Source organism: Schistocerca nitens, chromosome 11, assembly GCF_023898315.1.
Source record: "Schistocerca nitens isolate TAMUIC-IGC-003100 chromosome 11, iqSchNite1.1, whole genome shotgun sequence".
In the NCBI taxonomy this organism is placed as follows: domain Eukaryota; kingdom Metazoa; phylum Arthropoda; class Insecta; order Orthoptera; family Acrididae; genus Schistocerca; species Schistocerca nitens.
In genome coordinates, this window is record NC_064624.1 from 203,172,952 (window position 1) to 203,189,513 (window position 16,562).

At 47.2% G+C, this 16,562-nt stretch overlaps 1 protein-coding gene across 1 annotated transcript in view; it reads left to right on the plus strand.

Annotated features, from left to right (window-relative positions):
- The window catches only part of LOC126212787 (uncharacterized), a 104,622-nt gene extending 91,051 nt beyond the window's left edge, over positions 1-13,571 (plus strand). The window contains exon 12 of the mRNA XM_049940190.1: positions 13,267-13,571. Coding sequence (XP_049796147.1) covers positions 13,267-13,571 — 305 coding nt within the window. The remainder of the gene's footprint in view (positions 1-13,266) is intronic.
- The last annotated feature ends 2,991 nt before the right edge of the window (positions 13,572-16,562 follow it).

The following is a 16,562-nucleotide window of genomic DNA, read 5'->3' on the forward strand; positions in this document are numbered from 1 at the left end:
TGTTTAGACGGGCATTTTCAAGAAGAGCACCTAAACTGTCGACGCTATGCCTCACTTGTCAGTGTACCTGCGAAGTAGTGTGGACTGATGATTTCATCCCCAGGGATTCCACACCACACATTAATAGATTAATGCAACATCTCCATTGATGGTCAACAGGGCGTACCCACCTAGGATTTTATGTGGCCTAGTAATGTTATTGTGACAGTTCACTGCACCATAATTTAGTGAACGTGGATTCACTGGAGAACATAACGCTTTGTGAGGTGTCGAGAATGAAAGTATACAGACCATTTGCGGAAAGTAGCTCTCCGATTGAAATTGTTTCTACACAGCTCCTGTGTCAGTGATTGATGGTGTGGGTGAAACCTGTGACCCAGTACTGTGCACCACACAGATGTAATGCTGATGCTAGTGACTGCACCACCGTCTCACAAGCTGACGTGTGGATGGTGGTGTGTTGCAGCCAAAACAAACTGTGGTGTCACCGCCAGACACCACACTTGCTAGGTGGTAGCCTTTAAATCGGCCGCGGTCCGTTAGTATACGTCGGACCCGCGTGTCGCCACTATCAGTGATTGCAGACCGAGCGCCGCCACACGGCAGGTCTAGAGAGACTTCCTAGCACTCGCCCCAGTTGTACAGCCGACTTCGCTAGCGATGGTTCACTGGCAAAATACGCTCTCATTTGCCGAGACGATAGTTAGCATGGCCTTCAGCTACGTCATTTGCTACGACCTAGCAAGGCGCCATTACTGGTTACTAGTGATATTGTGAATCATGTACAGTCAAGAGCGATGTTCACCATTTATGGATTAAAGTTAAGTATTCCAACAGCTACTTCCTTTTTTGCGACAGTCTAATTTCCTTGTCCTGTTCCAGACCTCACGCCAGCCTGCGTGAGCTTAAACGCGTGCCTTTCGGCTTCCTCTCATACCAGGTTGGCTCTCTTGCCAATCCACAACACAAACACCTCCATCTTCTCACTTCTTGCTGATCTTTGTCTTTTACTCTCGCACCTTCTTAAACTACTCATTCCCTGAAGTTGTCGTGTAGCACGTAAGAACGTAATGGCCGGTGGAGCTCTCCGGCCGGGATATCTCGGGGTATAAGCCCCAGCTGCTTCATTGGCATTTTGTCGCTATTCGCCGAGCATCGGCAGTGTGCCAGTGTACTCTTTGGATGTGTAAACAGTTCCCTCAACCCCACTTGTTTGTGTGGTCCAATTTGCCACGAATACGGTGGGGTAAAGTGACTGTGGCCATTCTAAGCAAACGAGGCAACTAAGAGCGCGTTGAGGAGGCTTGCCGCTCTTTGACAACAGTGATGTTACAGCTGATGCACAGGTTGTTTAGAAGGTGCACTGTGTTGTGCATTCAGGAACGTGGATACACATTTGAACATCTCACTTACATCAACATTCGACCTCCAGAACACCCATCTGTACACAGCTAATTATTATGTACAGTATGTTACATCTACCCTAAACACTTTGAAGGCCTCTATCTCTCAAACTAATTGTGATGGAAAATCCAGGATGGAATGTAACAAAATTATGAGAAGGAAAGTTGCTACTCACCATATAGTGGGGATGCTGATTTGTAGATAGCCACAACACAAAGAGTTTCACACTGAAAGCTTTCAGCCAATGGCCTTTTTCAACAATAAACAGACATACACATGCCCCCCCCTCTCTCTCCCCCCCACCCCCCCTACCCCCTCCCCCTCTCACGCAAACGCAACTCACACACATGACTGCAGTCTCAGGCAATTAAAACACACCCTGCAAGCAGCAGCACCAGTGCACGATGGGAGTGGTGACTGGGTGGGGGAAAGGAGGAGGCTGGGGTGGGAAGGGGGAGGGGGAGGGATGGTATGGTGGGGATGGTGGACAGTGAAATGCTGCAGGTTGGGCAGAGGGCAGATATATAAAAAAAGACTGGGTGTGATGGTGGAATGACGGCTGTGTGCAGTGCTGGAATGGGAACAGGGAAGAGGCTGGATGGGTGAGGACAGTGACTCAACGAAGGTCGAGGCCAGGAGGGTTACGGGAGCATAGGAGGTATTGCAGGGAAAGTTCCCACCTGCGCAATTCAGAAAATCTGGTGTCGGTGGGAAGGATTCGTATGGCACAGGCTGTGAAACAGTCACTGAGATGAGGGGTATCGTGTTTGACAGCATGTTCAGCAACAGGGTGGTCCGCTTGTTTCTCGGCCACAGTTTGCCGGTGGCCATCGTGCGGACTGACAGCTTGTCAGTTGTCCTGCCCACATAGAATGCAGCACAGTGGTTGCAGCTTAGCTTGTAGACCACACGACTGGTTTCACAGGTAGCCCTGCCTTTGAAGGGACAGGTGATGGTTGTGACAGGACTGGAGTAGGTGGTGGTAGGAGGATGTATGGGACAGGTCTTGCATCTAGGTCTAGGTCATGTGTGTGAGTTGCATTTGCATGTGCATGCGTGTGCGCGCGTGTGTCTATTGTTGACAAACGCCATTGACCAAAATTTTTAAGTGTGGAACACTTTTTGTTGTGCCTATCTGTGACTCGGCTTCTCTGCTATATGGTGAGCAGCAACTTTCCTTCTCATAATATTCTTAAATGTGATGAAAAAGTGTTTTTGTACACAGTTGGTGTAAGTATATCAGCCACATTATAGAAAAGACTAACATTCTTTATAAAGAAATTGTATCTTGTTGCTGTAACTCTCTGGAAAGTATCTCAATAAACTAGCTTAATAACTCCGCAGAAATTGTAGTGTTACTTACATGGACCTGTTGTTGTTGTGGTCTTCAGTCCAGAGACTGGTTTGATGCAGCTCTTCATGCTACTCTATCCTGTGCAAGCTTCATCTCCCAGTACCTACTGCAACCTACATCCTTCTGAATCTGCTTAGTGTATTCATCTCTTGGTCTCCCCCCCTGCGGGTCCGGGGATTAGAATAGGCCCGAGGTATTCCTGCCTGTCGTAAGAGGCGACTAAAAGGAGTCCATCCCCCTCACGGGGGTAGTTAGCGCCTGCGTCCGGAGACGGACGGTTTCACGACCTATAATCGTGGTCTTTTTGGTTTTTCACTTCTCGTTTCTTCCTTCCTTTTGTTGGTTCCTTTCTTTGCTCTTCTCCACTTCACTGTCTTCCTTACTCTTTCCCTTGACTCCTCCTTGCCTTCTCATTGCCTTTTTCTCCTTGCCTTCTCATTGCCTTTTTCTCCTTGCCTTCTCATTGCCTTCTTCTCCTTGCCTCCTTCTCCTTGCTTTCTCATTGCCTTCTTCTCCTTGCCTTCTCTGGTCTCCGCCTCGGCGTTTGAGACAGTCTGTCCTCTTTCTCCCTCTCTCTTCTTTTTCCTCTTCTTCCTTCCTCCCTGTGCGTGTCTGAAGGCCGACCCACGCGTTCGCACGCGTAGCCGGTGACGGGGTAACGCGTAAGTCCCCGCCCTGGGTAGACATGTAAGGCACGCGCGTACCCCCTGGTAAAGGCCAGGCCCGGGGAGGGGTGATTGCCTGAGCTGATACCTTCTGACCATGCCGATTGGTCCCTCCGTCTGTTTCTCGGGAGGTGTGACCTGAGGTGTAAACATTCACCTAAGGCGGGAGTGCCCTCTGAGAGGGTCCCCACAAGGAAGGAGCGCGCCATCGGAGACGCTGGCAATCATGGGGGATTCCTCCGCAATGGATTCTACTCCATCGCTTTCGACTTCGACCCACAAACGGAAACGTGACCAGCCAACAGTGACAAAAATACTACCGCCTGCCCCACAGTTCCTCGTAGTTTCTCGATCTGAGGACGGAAAGGATTTTTCCTCTGTCAACCCTTTCGTTATCCAGAAGGGCGTAGATGCCATAGCCGGATCTGTCAAATCTTGTACCAGGTTGCGTAACGGTACCTTATTACTAGAAACTGAGAGCGCCTTTCAGGCACAAAAACTGCTTCGGGCCACACTCCTGTACACATTCCCTGTCCGGGTGGAGGCTCACCGAACTTTGAATTCGTCTCGTGGTGTGGTCTACACTAGATCCCTCGACGGTTTGACTGACGAGGAGATTCAATCTTTCCTCGCTGAGCAGGGCGTGACGGCTGTCCATCGGGTCATGAAAAAGGTCAACAATGACCTTGTACCGACCCGGACACTTTTCTTAACCTTCGATAGCGTTAAGCTGCCATCGCGCATCAAGGCGGGCTACGAGGTTATTTCTGTTCGCCCCTATGTCCCGACACCTACGCGCTGCTACCAGTGTCAGCGTTTCAATCACACTCGACAGTCTTGTTCCGATGCGGCTAAATGTGTCACTTGTGGCAGGGATGCCCATGAGGGTGACTGTCCACCTCCGTCTCCTCGTTGTGTGAACTGTCAGGGTGACCGTGCCGCATCCTCCCGCGACTGTCCTGTCTATAAGGGAGAACGCTGTATCCAGGAAATTCGAGTCAAAGAGAAAGTGTCCACCTCGGCTGCTCGCAAGCTATTGGCTAGTAGGAAGCCCACGCTGCTCCCAGCGGGGAAATACAGCACCGTCCTCGCCTCTCCTCGGACTACCCGGGAGGTAGCAACCCAGACATGCGATCTGACCTTCAGCACCACGGTCGTCCGTTCGGCCAGTGCTAAGATCGCGCGGTCGACGTCTCCTCTTCGTCCCATCACCCCACAGACACCAGCCCCTTCATCAGCTTCTGCTAAGACGAAGACCCAGAAGTCAGATGCACGGGCCTTCAAGAAGGAACCGTCCCGTGCAGACTTCCTACGTCCCTCGACCTCCCAGCCTTCGACCGGTACTTCCACCAAACGAGCTTCCAAGAAGGCTAATAGGAAGCACAGTTCTCCTTCTCCGCCACGGCGCATTTCTTCTCCTGCGCCACCCAACGGTTGCCGCCCCAGGCCGTCATCCCTTTCGCCTGGCCGCACCGCTGGTAGCCGAACATCTGGCCGTTCACCGGCGGAGGAAGCTCCCCCTCCCGGCCATCTTCCCAAGATGGCCGATGAACCTATAGAACCAATGGACGATGACTGTCCGCCTACTGATAGCGGCGGCAGTGCTCGCTCGAAGCCAGGCCCTCAGCGGCCTTCGAGGTGACCCCTTCTCTCATCTTCCTTTTCTTCCGATGGCACTTATTAACTGGAATATTCGCAGCGTTCGCTCCAACCGAGAGGACTTGAAGTTGCTGCTCCGCTCGCATCGTCCGCTCGTCGTAGCCCTCCAGGAAACGAAGCTACGCCCATGCGATCAAATTGCCTTGGCACACTACACCTCTGTGCGTTTTGACCTACCCCCTGTGGTAGGTATCCCAGCTCATGGAGGGGTTATGTTGCTGGTCCGGGACGATATTTACTACGATCCCATCACGTTGCACACCGGCCTGCAGGCAGTTGCCATCCGCATTACTCTCCCCTCTTTTACGTTTTCCTTTTGTACCGTTTACGCTCCATCGTCATCTGCCGTTACCAGGGCAGACATGACGCAACTTGTTGCTCAGCTACCTGCACCATTTTTGTTAACTGGTGACTTCAATGCCCACCATCCTCTTTGGGGCTCTCCAGCATCCTGCCCGAGGGGCTCCTTGTTAGCAGACCTTTTCAACCAGCTCAATCTTGTCTGCCTCAATACTGGCGCCCCTACTTTTCTTTCGGACACATCTCATACCTATTCCCATTTAGACCTCTCTATATGTACTCCCCAACTTGCACGCCGGTTTGAGTGGTATGCCCTTGCTGATACATATTCGAGCGACCACTTCCCGTGTATTATCCATCTCCTGCAGCATACTCCCTCTCCGTGCTCCTCTCGTTGGACCATCTCCAAGGCAGACTGGGGGCTCTTCTCTTCCAGGGCGACCTTTCAGGATCAAACCTTCACAAGCTGCGATCGTCAGGTCGCACACCTCACGGAAGTCATTCTCGCTGCTGCTGAATATTCCATCCCTCACCCTACCTCTTCTCCACGTCGCGTACCGGTCCCCTGGTGGACCGCAGCATGTAGGGACGCTATACGTGCTCGTCGACGTGCTTTACGCACCTTTCAACGCCACCCTACAGTGGCGAATTGTATTAATTATAAACGATTACGTGCTCAGTGTCGTCGTATTATTAAAGAAAGCAAGAAAGCCAGCTGGGCTGCTTTCACCAGCACCTTCAACAGTTCTACTCCTTCTTCTGTTGTCTGGGGTAGCCTGCGCCGGCTATCTGGCACTAAGGTCCACTCCCCAATTTCTGGCTTGAAGGTCGCGAATGAAGTCCTTGTGGCCCCTGAGGCTGTCTCCAATGCCTTCGGCCGCTTTTTCGCCGAGGTTTCGAGCTCCGCTCATTACCACCCTGCCTTCCTCCCCCGCAAACAGGCCGAGGAGGCTAGGCCACGTGACTTCCGCTCCTCGAATTGTGAAAGTTATAATGCCCCATTCACCATGCGGGAACTCGAAACCGCACTTGGCCGATCACGGTCCTCCGCTCCAGGGCCTGATTCTATTCATATTCAGATGCTGAAGAACCTTTCTCCTGCGGGTAAAGGTTTTCTTCTTCGTACATACAATCGCATCTGGATTGAGGGACATGTTCCCGCATGCTGGCGCGAGTCTATTGTAGTCCCGATTCCTAAGCCGGGGAAGGACAAGTACTTGCCTTCCAGTTATCGACCTATCTCGCTTACCAGCTGTGTCTGTAAAGTGATGGAGCGAATGGTTAACTCTCGATTGGTTTGGCTGCTCGAGTCTCGCCGCCTACTTACCAATGTACAATGTGGATTTCGAAGGCGCCGCTCTGCTGTCGACCATCTGGTTACCTTGTCGACCTTCATCATGAATAACTTCTTGCGGAAGCGCCCGACCGCGGCTGTGTTCTTTGATTTGGAGAAGGCTTACGACACCTGTTGGAGGGCGGGCATTCTCCGCACCATGCATACGTGGGGCTTTCGCGGTCGCCTCCCTCTTTTTATTCGTTCCTTTTTAATGGATCGACAGTTTCGGGTACGTGTGGGTTCTGTCCTGTCCGACACCTTTCGCCAGGAGAATGGGGTGCCACAGGGCTCAGTTTTGAGCGTCGCTCTCTTCGCCATCGCGATCAATCCAATAATGGATTGCCTCCCAGCTGATGTATCAGGCTCCCTTTTCGTGGACGATTTTACCATCTATTGCAGCGCGCAGTGTCCACGTGTCTTGGAGCGCTGTCTTCAGCGTTCTCTTGACCGTCTTTACTCCTGGAGTGTCGCCAATGGCTTCCGTTTTTCTGCCGAGAAGACGGTCTGTATTAACTTCTGGCGCTACAAAGAGTTTCTCCCACCGTCATTACGACTCGGTCCCGTTGCTCTCCCACTCGTGGAGACAATCAAATTTTTAGGCCTTACCTTTGACAGGAAACTTAGCTGGTCTCCACATGTGTCATATTTGGCCGCCCGTTGTACCCGTTCTTTAAATGTCCTCCGTGTTCTCAGTGGTATGTCGTGGGGAGCGGATCGAACCGTCCTACTTCGTCTATATCGGTCGATCGTCCGCTCCAAGCTGGATTATGGGAGCTTCGTATACTCCTCTGCACGGCCATCCATCTTACGCCGCCTCAACTCCATACAACATCGGGGTTTACGACTTGCGATCGGAGCATTTTATACCAGTCCCGTAGAGAGTCTTCATGCTGACGCTGGCGAATTGCCACTCACCTACCGGCGCGATATACTGCTTTGTCGGTATGCCTGTCGGCTACTGTCAATGCCCGACCATCCTTCTTATCGTTCCTTTTTTGACGACTCTCTTGACTTTCAATACGGGTTGTATGTCTCTGCCTTGCTACCCCCTGGAGTTCGCTTTCGTCGCCTCCTTCAACACCTTCATTTTTCACTCCCTGCAACCTTTCGAGTGGGCGAGAGCCGCACGCCACCTTGGCTCCAGACTCAGGTCCGCGTTCACCTCGACCTCAGCTCGCTCCCAAAAGAGGTCACCCCCGGTTCGGTCTACCACTCCCGTTTTTTGGAACTTCGTTCGAAGTTCCACAACATGACTTTCATTTATACAGATGGCTCTAAGACCAATGACGGGGTCGGGTGTTCCTTTATTGTCGGGGCACAAAGTTTCCAATACCGGCTCCATGGCCATTGTTCGGTCTTCACAGCTGAGCTCTTTGCCCTCTACCAGGCTGTTCTGTACATCTGCCGCCACCGACATTCTGCTTATGTCATTTGCTCAGATTCCCTGAGCGCCATCCAGAGCCTCCGTGATCCGTACCCGGTTCACCCTTTCGTACACCGGATCCAACGCTCTCTTCAGCAGCTGGTGGACGTCGGTACGCCGGTTAGCTTTATTTGGGTTCCTGGCCATGTCGGTATCCCTGGGAACGAAGCTGCAGATGCCGCGGCCAAGGCTGCGGTCCTCCAGCCTCGGACAGCTTCTTGTTGTGTCCCTTCGTCCGATTTTAGCAGGGTCATTTGTCGGCGCGTTGTGTCGCTGTGGCATGCCGATTGGGCTGCACTTACCGACAACAAGCTTCGGGCCTTAAAACCTCTTCCCGTGGCTTGGACGTCCTCCTCACGCCTTTCTCGGCGGGAGGAGGTCGTTTTAGCAAGGTTAAGAATTGGACACTGCCGGTTCAGCCATCGCCATCTGCTGACGGCTGCGCCGGCGCCGTTCTGCCCATGTGGGCACTTGCTGACGGTTCGTCACATTTTAATGTCCTGTCCCGATCTTAAAACACTGCGCCTCGATCTTAACCTGCCTACTACTTTAGATGCCATTTTAGCGGATGACCCACGAGCAGCTGCTCGTGTTCTTTGTTTTATCAATTTGACAAACCTCGCTAAGGACATTTGATGATGTTTTTTAATCCTATGCCTGTCAGTCTGTCTTTTATTGTGTTTTCCCTTTTAGTTGTTGTTGTCAACTTGTGCCTCGCGGTGCATTCTTAGAGTAGTCAGGGCGCTAATGACCATTGAAGTTGTGCGCCCGAAAACCACAAAAAAAAAAAAAAAAAAAAAAAAAAAAAAAAAAAAAAAAAAAAAAAAATCTCTTGGTCTCCCTCTACGATTTTTACCCTCCACGCTGCCCTCCAATGCTAAATTTGTGATCCCTTGATGCCTCAGAATATGCCCTACCAACCGATCCCTTCTTCTTGTCAAGCTGTGCCACAAACTCCTTTTCTCCCCAATTCTGTTCAATACCTCCTCATTAGTTATGTGATCTACCCATCTAATCTTCAGCATTCTTCTGTAGCACCACATTTCGAAAGCTTCTATTCTCTTCTTGTCTAAACTATTTATCGTCCATGTTTCACATCCATACAAGGCTACACTCCATACAAATACTTTCAGAAATGAGTCCTGACACTTAAATCTATACTCGATGTTAACAAATTTCTCTTCTTCAGAAACGCTTTCCTTGCCATTGCCATTCTACATTTTATATCCCCTCTACTTCGACCATCATCAGTTATTTTGCTCCACAAATAGCTAAACTCCTTTACTACTTAAAGTATCTCATTTCCTAATCTAATTCCCGCAGCATCACCCTAATTAATTCGACTACAGTCCATTATTCTCGTTTTGCTTTTGTTGATGTTCATCTTTATACCCTCCTTTCAAGACACTGTCCATTCCGTTCAGCTGCTCTTCCAAGTCCTTTGCTGTCTCTGACAGAATTACAATGTCATCGGCGAACCTCAAAGTTTTTATTTCTTCTCCATGGATTTTAATGCTTATTCCATATTTTTCTTTTGTTTCCTATACTGCTTGCTCAATATACAGTTTGAATAACATCGGGGAGAGGCTAAAATCCTGTCTCACTCCCTTCCCAACCACTGCTTCCCTTTCATACCCCTTGACTCTTATAACTGCCATCTGGTTTCTGTACAAATTGTAAATAGTCTTTCGCTCCCTGTATTTTACCCCTGCGACCTTCAGAATTTGAAAGAGACTATTCCAGTCAACATTGTCAAAAGCTTTCTATAAATCTACAAATGCTAGAAGCGTAGGTTTGCCTTTCTTTAATCTATTTTCTAATATAAGTCGTAGGGTCAGTATTGCCTCACATGTTCCAACATTTCTAGGGAATCCAAACCGATCTTCCCCAAGGTCAGCTTCTAGCAGTTTTTCCATTCACCTGTAAAGAATTCATGTTAGTATTTTGCCGCCGGTAATTTTCACGTCTGTCAACACCTGCTTTCTTTGGAATTGGAATTATTATATTCTTCTTGAAGTCTGGGGGTATTTCGCCTGTCTCATTCATCTTGCTCACCAGACGGTATAGTTTTGTCAGGACTGGCTCTCCCAAGGCTGTCAGTAGTTCCAATGGAATGTTGTCTACTCCCAGGGCCTTGTTTCGACTTAGGTCTTTCAATGCTCTGTCAAACTCTTCACGCAGTATCGTATCTCCCATTTCATCTTCATCTACACCCTCTTCCATTTCCAGAATATTATCCTCAAGTACATCGCTCTTGTATAGACCCTCTATATACTCCTTCCACATTTCTGCTTTCCCTTCTTTGCTTAGAACTGGGTTTCCATCTGAGCTCTTGATATTCATGTAAGTGGTTCTCTTTTCTCCAAAGGTCTCTTTTAATTTTTCTGTAGGCAAAATCTATCTTACCCCTAGTGATATGCGCCTCTACATCCTTACATTTCTCCTCCATACATCCCTGCTTAGGCATTTTGCAGTTCATGTCAATCTCATTTTTGAGACGTTGGTATTCCTTTTTGCCCGCTTCATTTACTGCATTTTTATATTTTCTCCTTTCATGAATTAAGTTCAATATTTCTTCTGTTACCCAAGGATTTCTACTAGCCCTCGTCTTTTTACCTACTTGATCCTCTGCTGCCTTCACTACTTCATCCCTCAGAGTTTCCCATTCTTCTTCTACCGTATTTCTTTCCCCCATTCCTGTAAGTTGTTCTCTTATGCTCTCCCTGAAACTCTGTACAACCTCTGGTCTAGTCAGTTTATTCAGGTCCCATCCCCTCAAATTCCCACCTTTTTGCAGTTTCTTCAGTTTTAATCTACAGTTCATAACCAATAGATTGTGGTCAGAGTCCACATCTGCCCCTGGAAATGTCTTACAATTTAAAACCTGGTTCCTGAATCTCTGTCTTACCATTATATAATCTATCTGATACCTATTAGTATCTCCAGGATTCTTCCATGTATACAACCTTCTTTTATGATTCTTGAACCAAGTGTTAGCTATGATTAAGTTATGCTCTGTGCAAAATTCTACCAGGTGGCTTCCTCTTTCATTCCTTCCCCCCAATCCATATTCACCTACTATGTTTCCTTCTCTCCCTTTTCCTACTGACGAATTCCAGTCACCCATGACTATTAAATTTTCGTCTCCCTTCACTACCTGAATAATTTCTGTTATCTCATCATACATTTCATCTATTTCTTCATCATCTGCAGAGCTAGTTGGCATATAAACTTGTACTACTGTAGTAGGCATGGGCTTTGTGTATATCTTGGCCACAATAATGCGTTCACTATGCTGTTTGTAGTAGCTAACCCGCAGTCCTATTTTTTTGTTCATTATTAAACCTACTCCTGCATTACCCCTATTTGATTTTGTATTTATAACCCTGTAATCACCTGACCAAAAGACTTGTTCCTCCTGCCACCGAACTTCACTAATTCCCACTATATCTAACTTTAACCTATCCATTTCCCATTTTAAATTTTCTGACCTACCTGCCCGATTAAGGGATCTGACATTTCACGCTTCGATCCGTAGAACGCCATGACCTATCTCAATAAATATTCCTGTCACTTATTATTCTGCAGAGGCATACACTTTGTCTGAAACACCCTGTATGTCACTGCAGACTTCACAAGCTATCTGCTACATGACAGCTGCTGGAATCATAGTCAGTAACGTAAATGTTTTCAGTTGCTAATAATGAGAGTGTAAATGCTAGCCTTTCTTTAATTTTTGTTTGTCATTGGTAATAAGTGTTCTGCTTTTAAATTTTTTCCTCTGTTGTAATGTGGAGCCCATGAAAATCGTCAGCCAAGATACGTGGATAGCGTTGGAATAACGCTAAGGAAAGCTGAAGTTGTGATTCAGTGTTATGCGCACTATCTCCGTGCATTTCACCCTTATGTACAAATTCAGACACCTAAATTTTTCTTTTTCTAATCCGCCATCTAAAATAATCGTATCTGGATATCAAAGTTTTGGTCTGTGTGTCTCTTTGTCTAGTGGTATATTCTGTGTGACAATTATAACCACCAAAACAATAATGCAAGTTTCATAGGCTGTACTGGTTTATCAACTTTATCTTCCATTTCGTCTGGTGTAAATGCTTCTTCACAGATGAACGTAAATTGTTGCTGATGCTCATATCCTTACACTCACTCCCATTCAATGCAGAGTAAACAAGGCTTAAGAAGAATCTGAAGAGGAATTTAATGCAGACTAACAACCTGTAAAGAAGTGAAGGCAGACTTTCTCAGGGAATTTCATTGACGAAATCTCTGGCCATCAGCCGAGTCTGGTATTGTATCGTCACAAGCGTTCGACGAGTTTCCTACTCATCATCTTTAGGTGAAGTGCCAATTTCGTGTCCAGTTCCTTTGTAGCTGCAAGACTGCAGACTCCTGTGCTGAGGCCCCAATGGGTGCACCAGTTGCTTGCCTCTAGAGGAGTTGACATGTGGTGGTGGTGGTGGTGGTGGTGGTGGTGGCCCAGATGTTGATTACTGGTCTTCTGCCCACTTCATCTGTTGCTTTCTCAGGAGAGTGTGCTCGACTTATTTTTCCCAACGCCATATCCCGTGCAGATCTCAGTTCGTTAAAACTGTCGCAGTTGACAAAATCGTGATGTACTCAATGTTCCACTGCCTCGGTGATGACTGAATCCCAGAATGACGTTAGTGTGGAACAGCTCCGTGGTTTGTCCAGGTCTGCATAGGATCTGGAGTTTGTAAAAATACACTAGGAAAGCTCTGGTGAGAAAATGGCTGAGGCATCAAGTAGAATAAAGAGGCAGCACTGGACGAACGTCAGGATTCCCTCCTCCCCACCATTGGCCGTGAAAAATTTTCCAGACACTGCAGTTGGCCCTCCGACGGGCTCTACGCAGAGGAATCTCTGATCCATTGACTGTAAAGAAATGAGCAGGACATCAAACTTGAACACTTTTTCTGGTAATGGCGAGTAGGAAATTTGTGTATGTTTTGGCAACATGAGTTGGCTGATAATTGTAGAAGATACCATAAACCTACATTATTTTGTGTGTCAGGGATGGTGAATGCCCCGCTGGTGTGTGTTTGACGAATTTCCCACCAGACGGTTACGTTACTGTGTTTGTCTGTTGCAGATCCACAACACGGGGACATGTTGGAGAACAGAAAATGCCGCTCCCGGGGCGTGAAGCGGCCATTCCGCAGGGGCTCGGCAGCGTCGGTGCCTCTGCGCCACGGCCAACTCCGACACCACAGCCACCGACCCCACCAGCCGCAACACCACACTGGCGTGTCGGAGCGGCCCCAGCTGCTGGAGACTGGAGGGAGCACCGTTCCACACCCCACCTACCCGCACTACACCAGGTACGAGAACAGCTCACTAGACTGTAGTGTGACCGTATCCTCAGAAACTTCAGATTTCACATCACGTTTTTGTTAATCTCCAATTCATTAAAATTCTTGATACCCAATCAGACTACAAAGTTTCAAGACTGCATTAATGAAAGGAGGACAATAGTTAAGGTGGTGGTGTACAGAGCATTCATACAACTACACTATGTGATCAGAAGTATCCAGACACCTGGCTGAAAATGACTTACAAGTTCTTGGTGCCCTCCATTGGTAATGCTGTAATTCAGTATGGTGTTGGCCCACCCTTAGCCTTGATGACAGCTTCCACTCTTGCAGGCATATGTTCAGTCACGTGCTGGAAGGTTTCTTGGGGAATGGCAGCCCATTCTTCACCGAGTGCTGCACTGAGGAGAGGTATCGATGTCGGTCGGTGAGGCCTGGCACGAAGTCGGCGTTCCAAAACATCCCAAAGGTGTTCTGTAGGATTCAGGTCAGGACTCTGTGCAGGCCAGTCCATTACAGGGATGTTTTTGTCGTGTAACCATTCCAAAACAGGTCGTGCATTATGAACAGGTGTTCGATCATGTTGAAAGGTGCAGTCACCATCCCCGAATTGGTCTTCAACAGTGGGAAACGAGAGGGTGCTTAAAACATCACTGTTGGCTTGTGCTGTGAAAGTGCCATGCAAAACAAGAAGGGGGTGCAAGCCCCCTCCGTGAAAAACACGACCACACCGTAACACCACCGCCTCCGAATTTTACTGTAGGCACTACACACGCTGGCAGATGACGTTCACCGGGCATTCGCCATACCCAAACCCTGCAAGTGGATTGCCACATTTTGTACCGTGATTCATTACACCACACAACGTTTTCCCACTTTACAATCGTCCATTGTTTACGCTTCTTAGCCGAGTGAGGCTTTGTTGGCATTTACCAGTGTGATATGTGGCTTATGAGCAGCCGCTCGACCGTGAAATCAAAGTTTTCTCACCCCCCGCCTAACTGTCACAGTACTTGCACTGGATCCTGATGCAGATTGGAATTCCTGTGTGACGGTCTGGGTAGGTGTCTGCCTATTACACATTACGACCCTCTTCAACTGTCGGCAGTCTCTGTCAGTCAACAGACGAGGTCGGCCTGTACGCTGTACGTGTCCCTTCACGTTTCCACTTCACTATCACATTGGAAACAGTGGACCTAAGGATGTTTAGGAGTGTGGAAATCTCACGTACAGACGTATGACACGAGTGACACCCAAACACCTGACCACGTTCTAAGTGCGTGAGCTCCGTGGAGCGCCCCATTCTGCTCTCTCACAATGTCTAATTATTATTGAGTCCTGTGCTATGGAGTACCTGGCAGTAGGTGGCAGATCAATGCACCTAATATGAAAAATGTATGTTTTTGTGGATGTCCGGATACTTTTGATCACATAGTGTATATTTTAAAAAGGTGTTGTTTGGGCAAGATCAAGACAAGAGGGTTTGTTACACAAGCCAATGTGTCCATTGTTGCCATGACCTTTCCTATTTTTCTCCTTGTTTCCTAAACACCTTCAAACCATAACGTCGCGCAATAAGTGGCAGTTGCTGATGATGACAAGCAGTTGATTCGGTAAAGTATTGTGATGTACACAAAAGTCAATTTGACAGCACATTCTAGAGCTATATATTGGTCGTACCTGCTGGGAAAGCCCGAAGAGTCGCTGATGACTGATAGTTATTTATGGATTTAGATTCAGTGGCAACAGCAATGCACAACCGAATTGACACCTTTCAGCTTAGATCTTGGCTGTGCAATGGATCGGCAATCACCACAAACATCAGTCACAAAACAGAAAAAAAATGAAAAAATATATAAGCAAACATTGTTGTTCTTCAGTTTTACTGCCAGAAACACATTTACAGGATGTCACATGTCCACAGATGTTTACTCTCGTTTATTGGCAATTCGTCAGTGTTTGAAAGAGGACCCAGTCAGCTACTTTCCCACTACACTGAAGTTCGGGCAGATTGGCAGTATGATTTCTGCAGAGAGAACTTTAATATTACGGCAGTGCTTTATTTTGAAAAACTTTCCATAATATGTGGTTACAGAATTACTATTTCTTTAATCAATCTTTCCATCCCAGTAGCAAACACTTGTGATCTGTGACATGAGTAAATATAATGTAATTGACAGGTATATTTTCGTTTTGTACATAACACTGGAAAACAGTGAAATAATACATAAAAAAGGAACAAATGGCACTTAAAAAATTAGCAATCAAACTCTTAGTATCACACTTGTCAGAAAATAACACCATAATCGGCAATAAAATAACACCAAAAATGAGAAGAAAATAACAGTTATTTCTTATTCCTGGCTATAAATTCTTGAGTATCGAAATGATACTTGAAATATAAGTCTTGTTGGCCCAGCAGAATAGAAAAGAAATACAATAACAGCACGCATACATAGCGTGAGACTCGGACATTTATCAGCGAAACACAGTAGTGAAACACAGTAGGGAATCACTTACTAAAAGGAGACAGATAGTATGTTACATAGGTCCGTGAAACATTTTGCGAGAGTTGTTTAGAGTACACTGCAATACAGTCCCGATCTCTCCTCGCACGATTTTCATATTTTTGGAAATGTGAAAGATGACGTTGGTGGCTATTGATTTGCTTTGCTCAAAGTGGTGCATGTGTTGGTACAATGCTGGTTCCGTAGACAACCGCAAACATTTTACTATGACGGCATTTGACCGTCTTGTCACACAGTGGGATAAATGCAAGAAGAATTGTGGTGATTGATTACCTTTGAAATAATAAACAGGTTACATACTTTTTTTCCATCTGCCTCATTTTCATTTGACTGTCCCTTATACTATTCTGTGGTAAACTCACATCTAGTTTCTTCAGAAATCTGTCTCACAATAAAGGTTCTTTTCTGTGTGTAAATATGTTTGTAGTTTGGTGAAGTAACGAAATCATTATTTTTTACGGTCACACGAAGCTATTTCTTCCACATTAATTCAATAAGTTTTCACTAATTATTAATATACCCTTAATAGAATAGTTTTGTTGATCTGT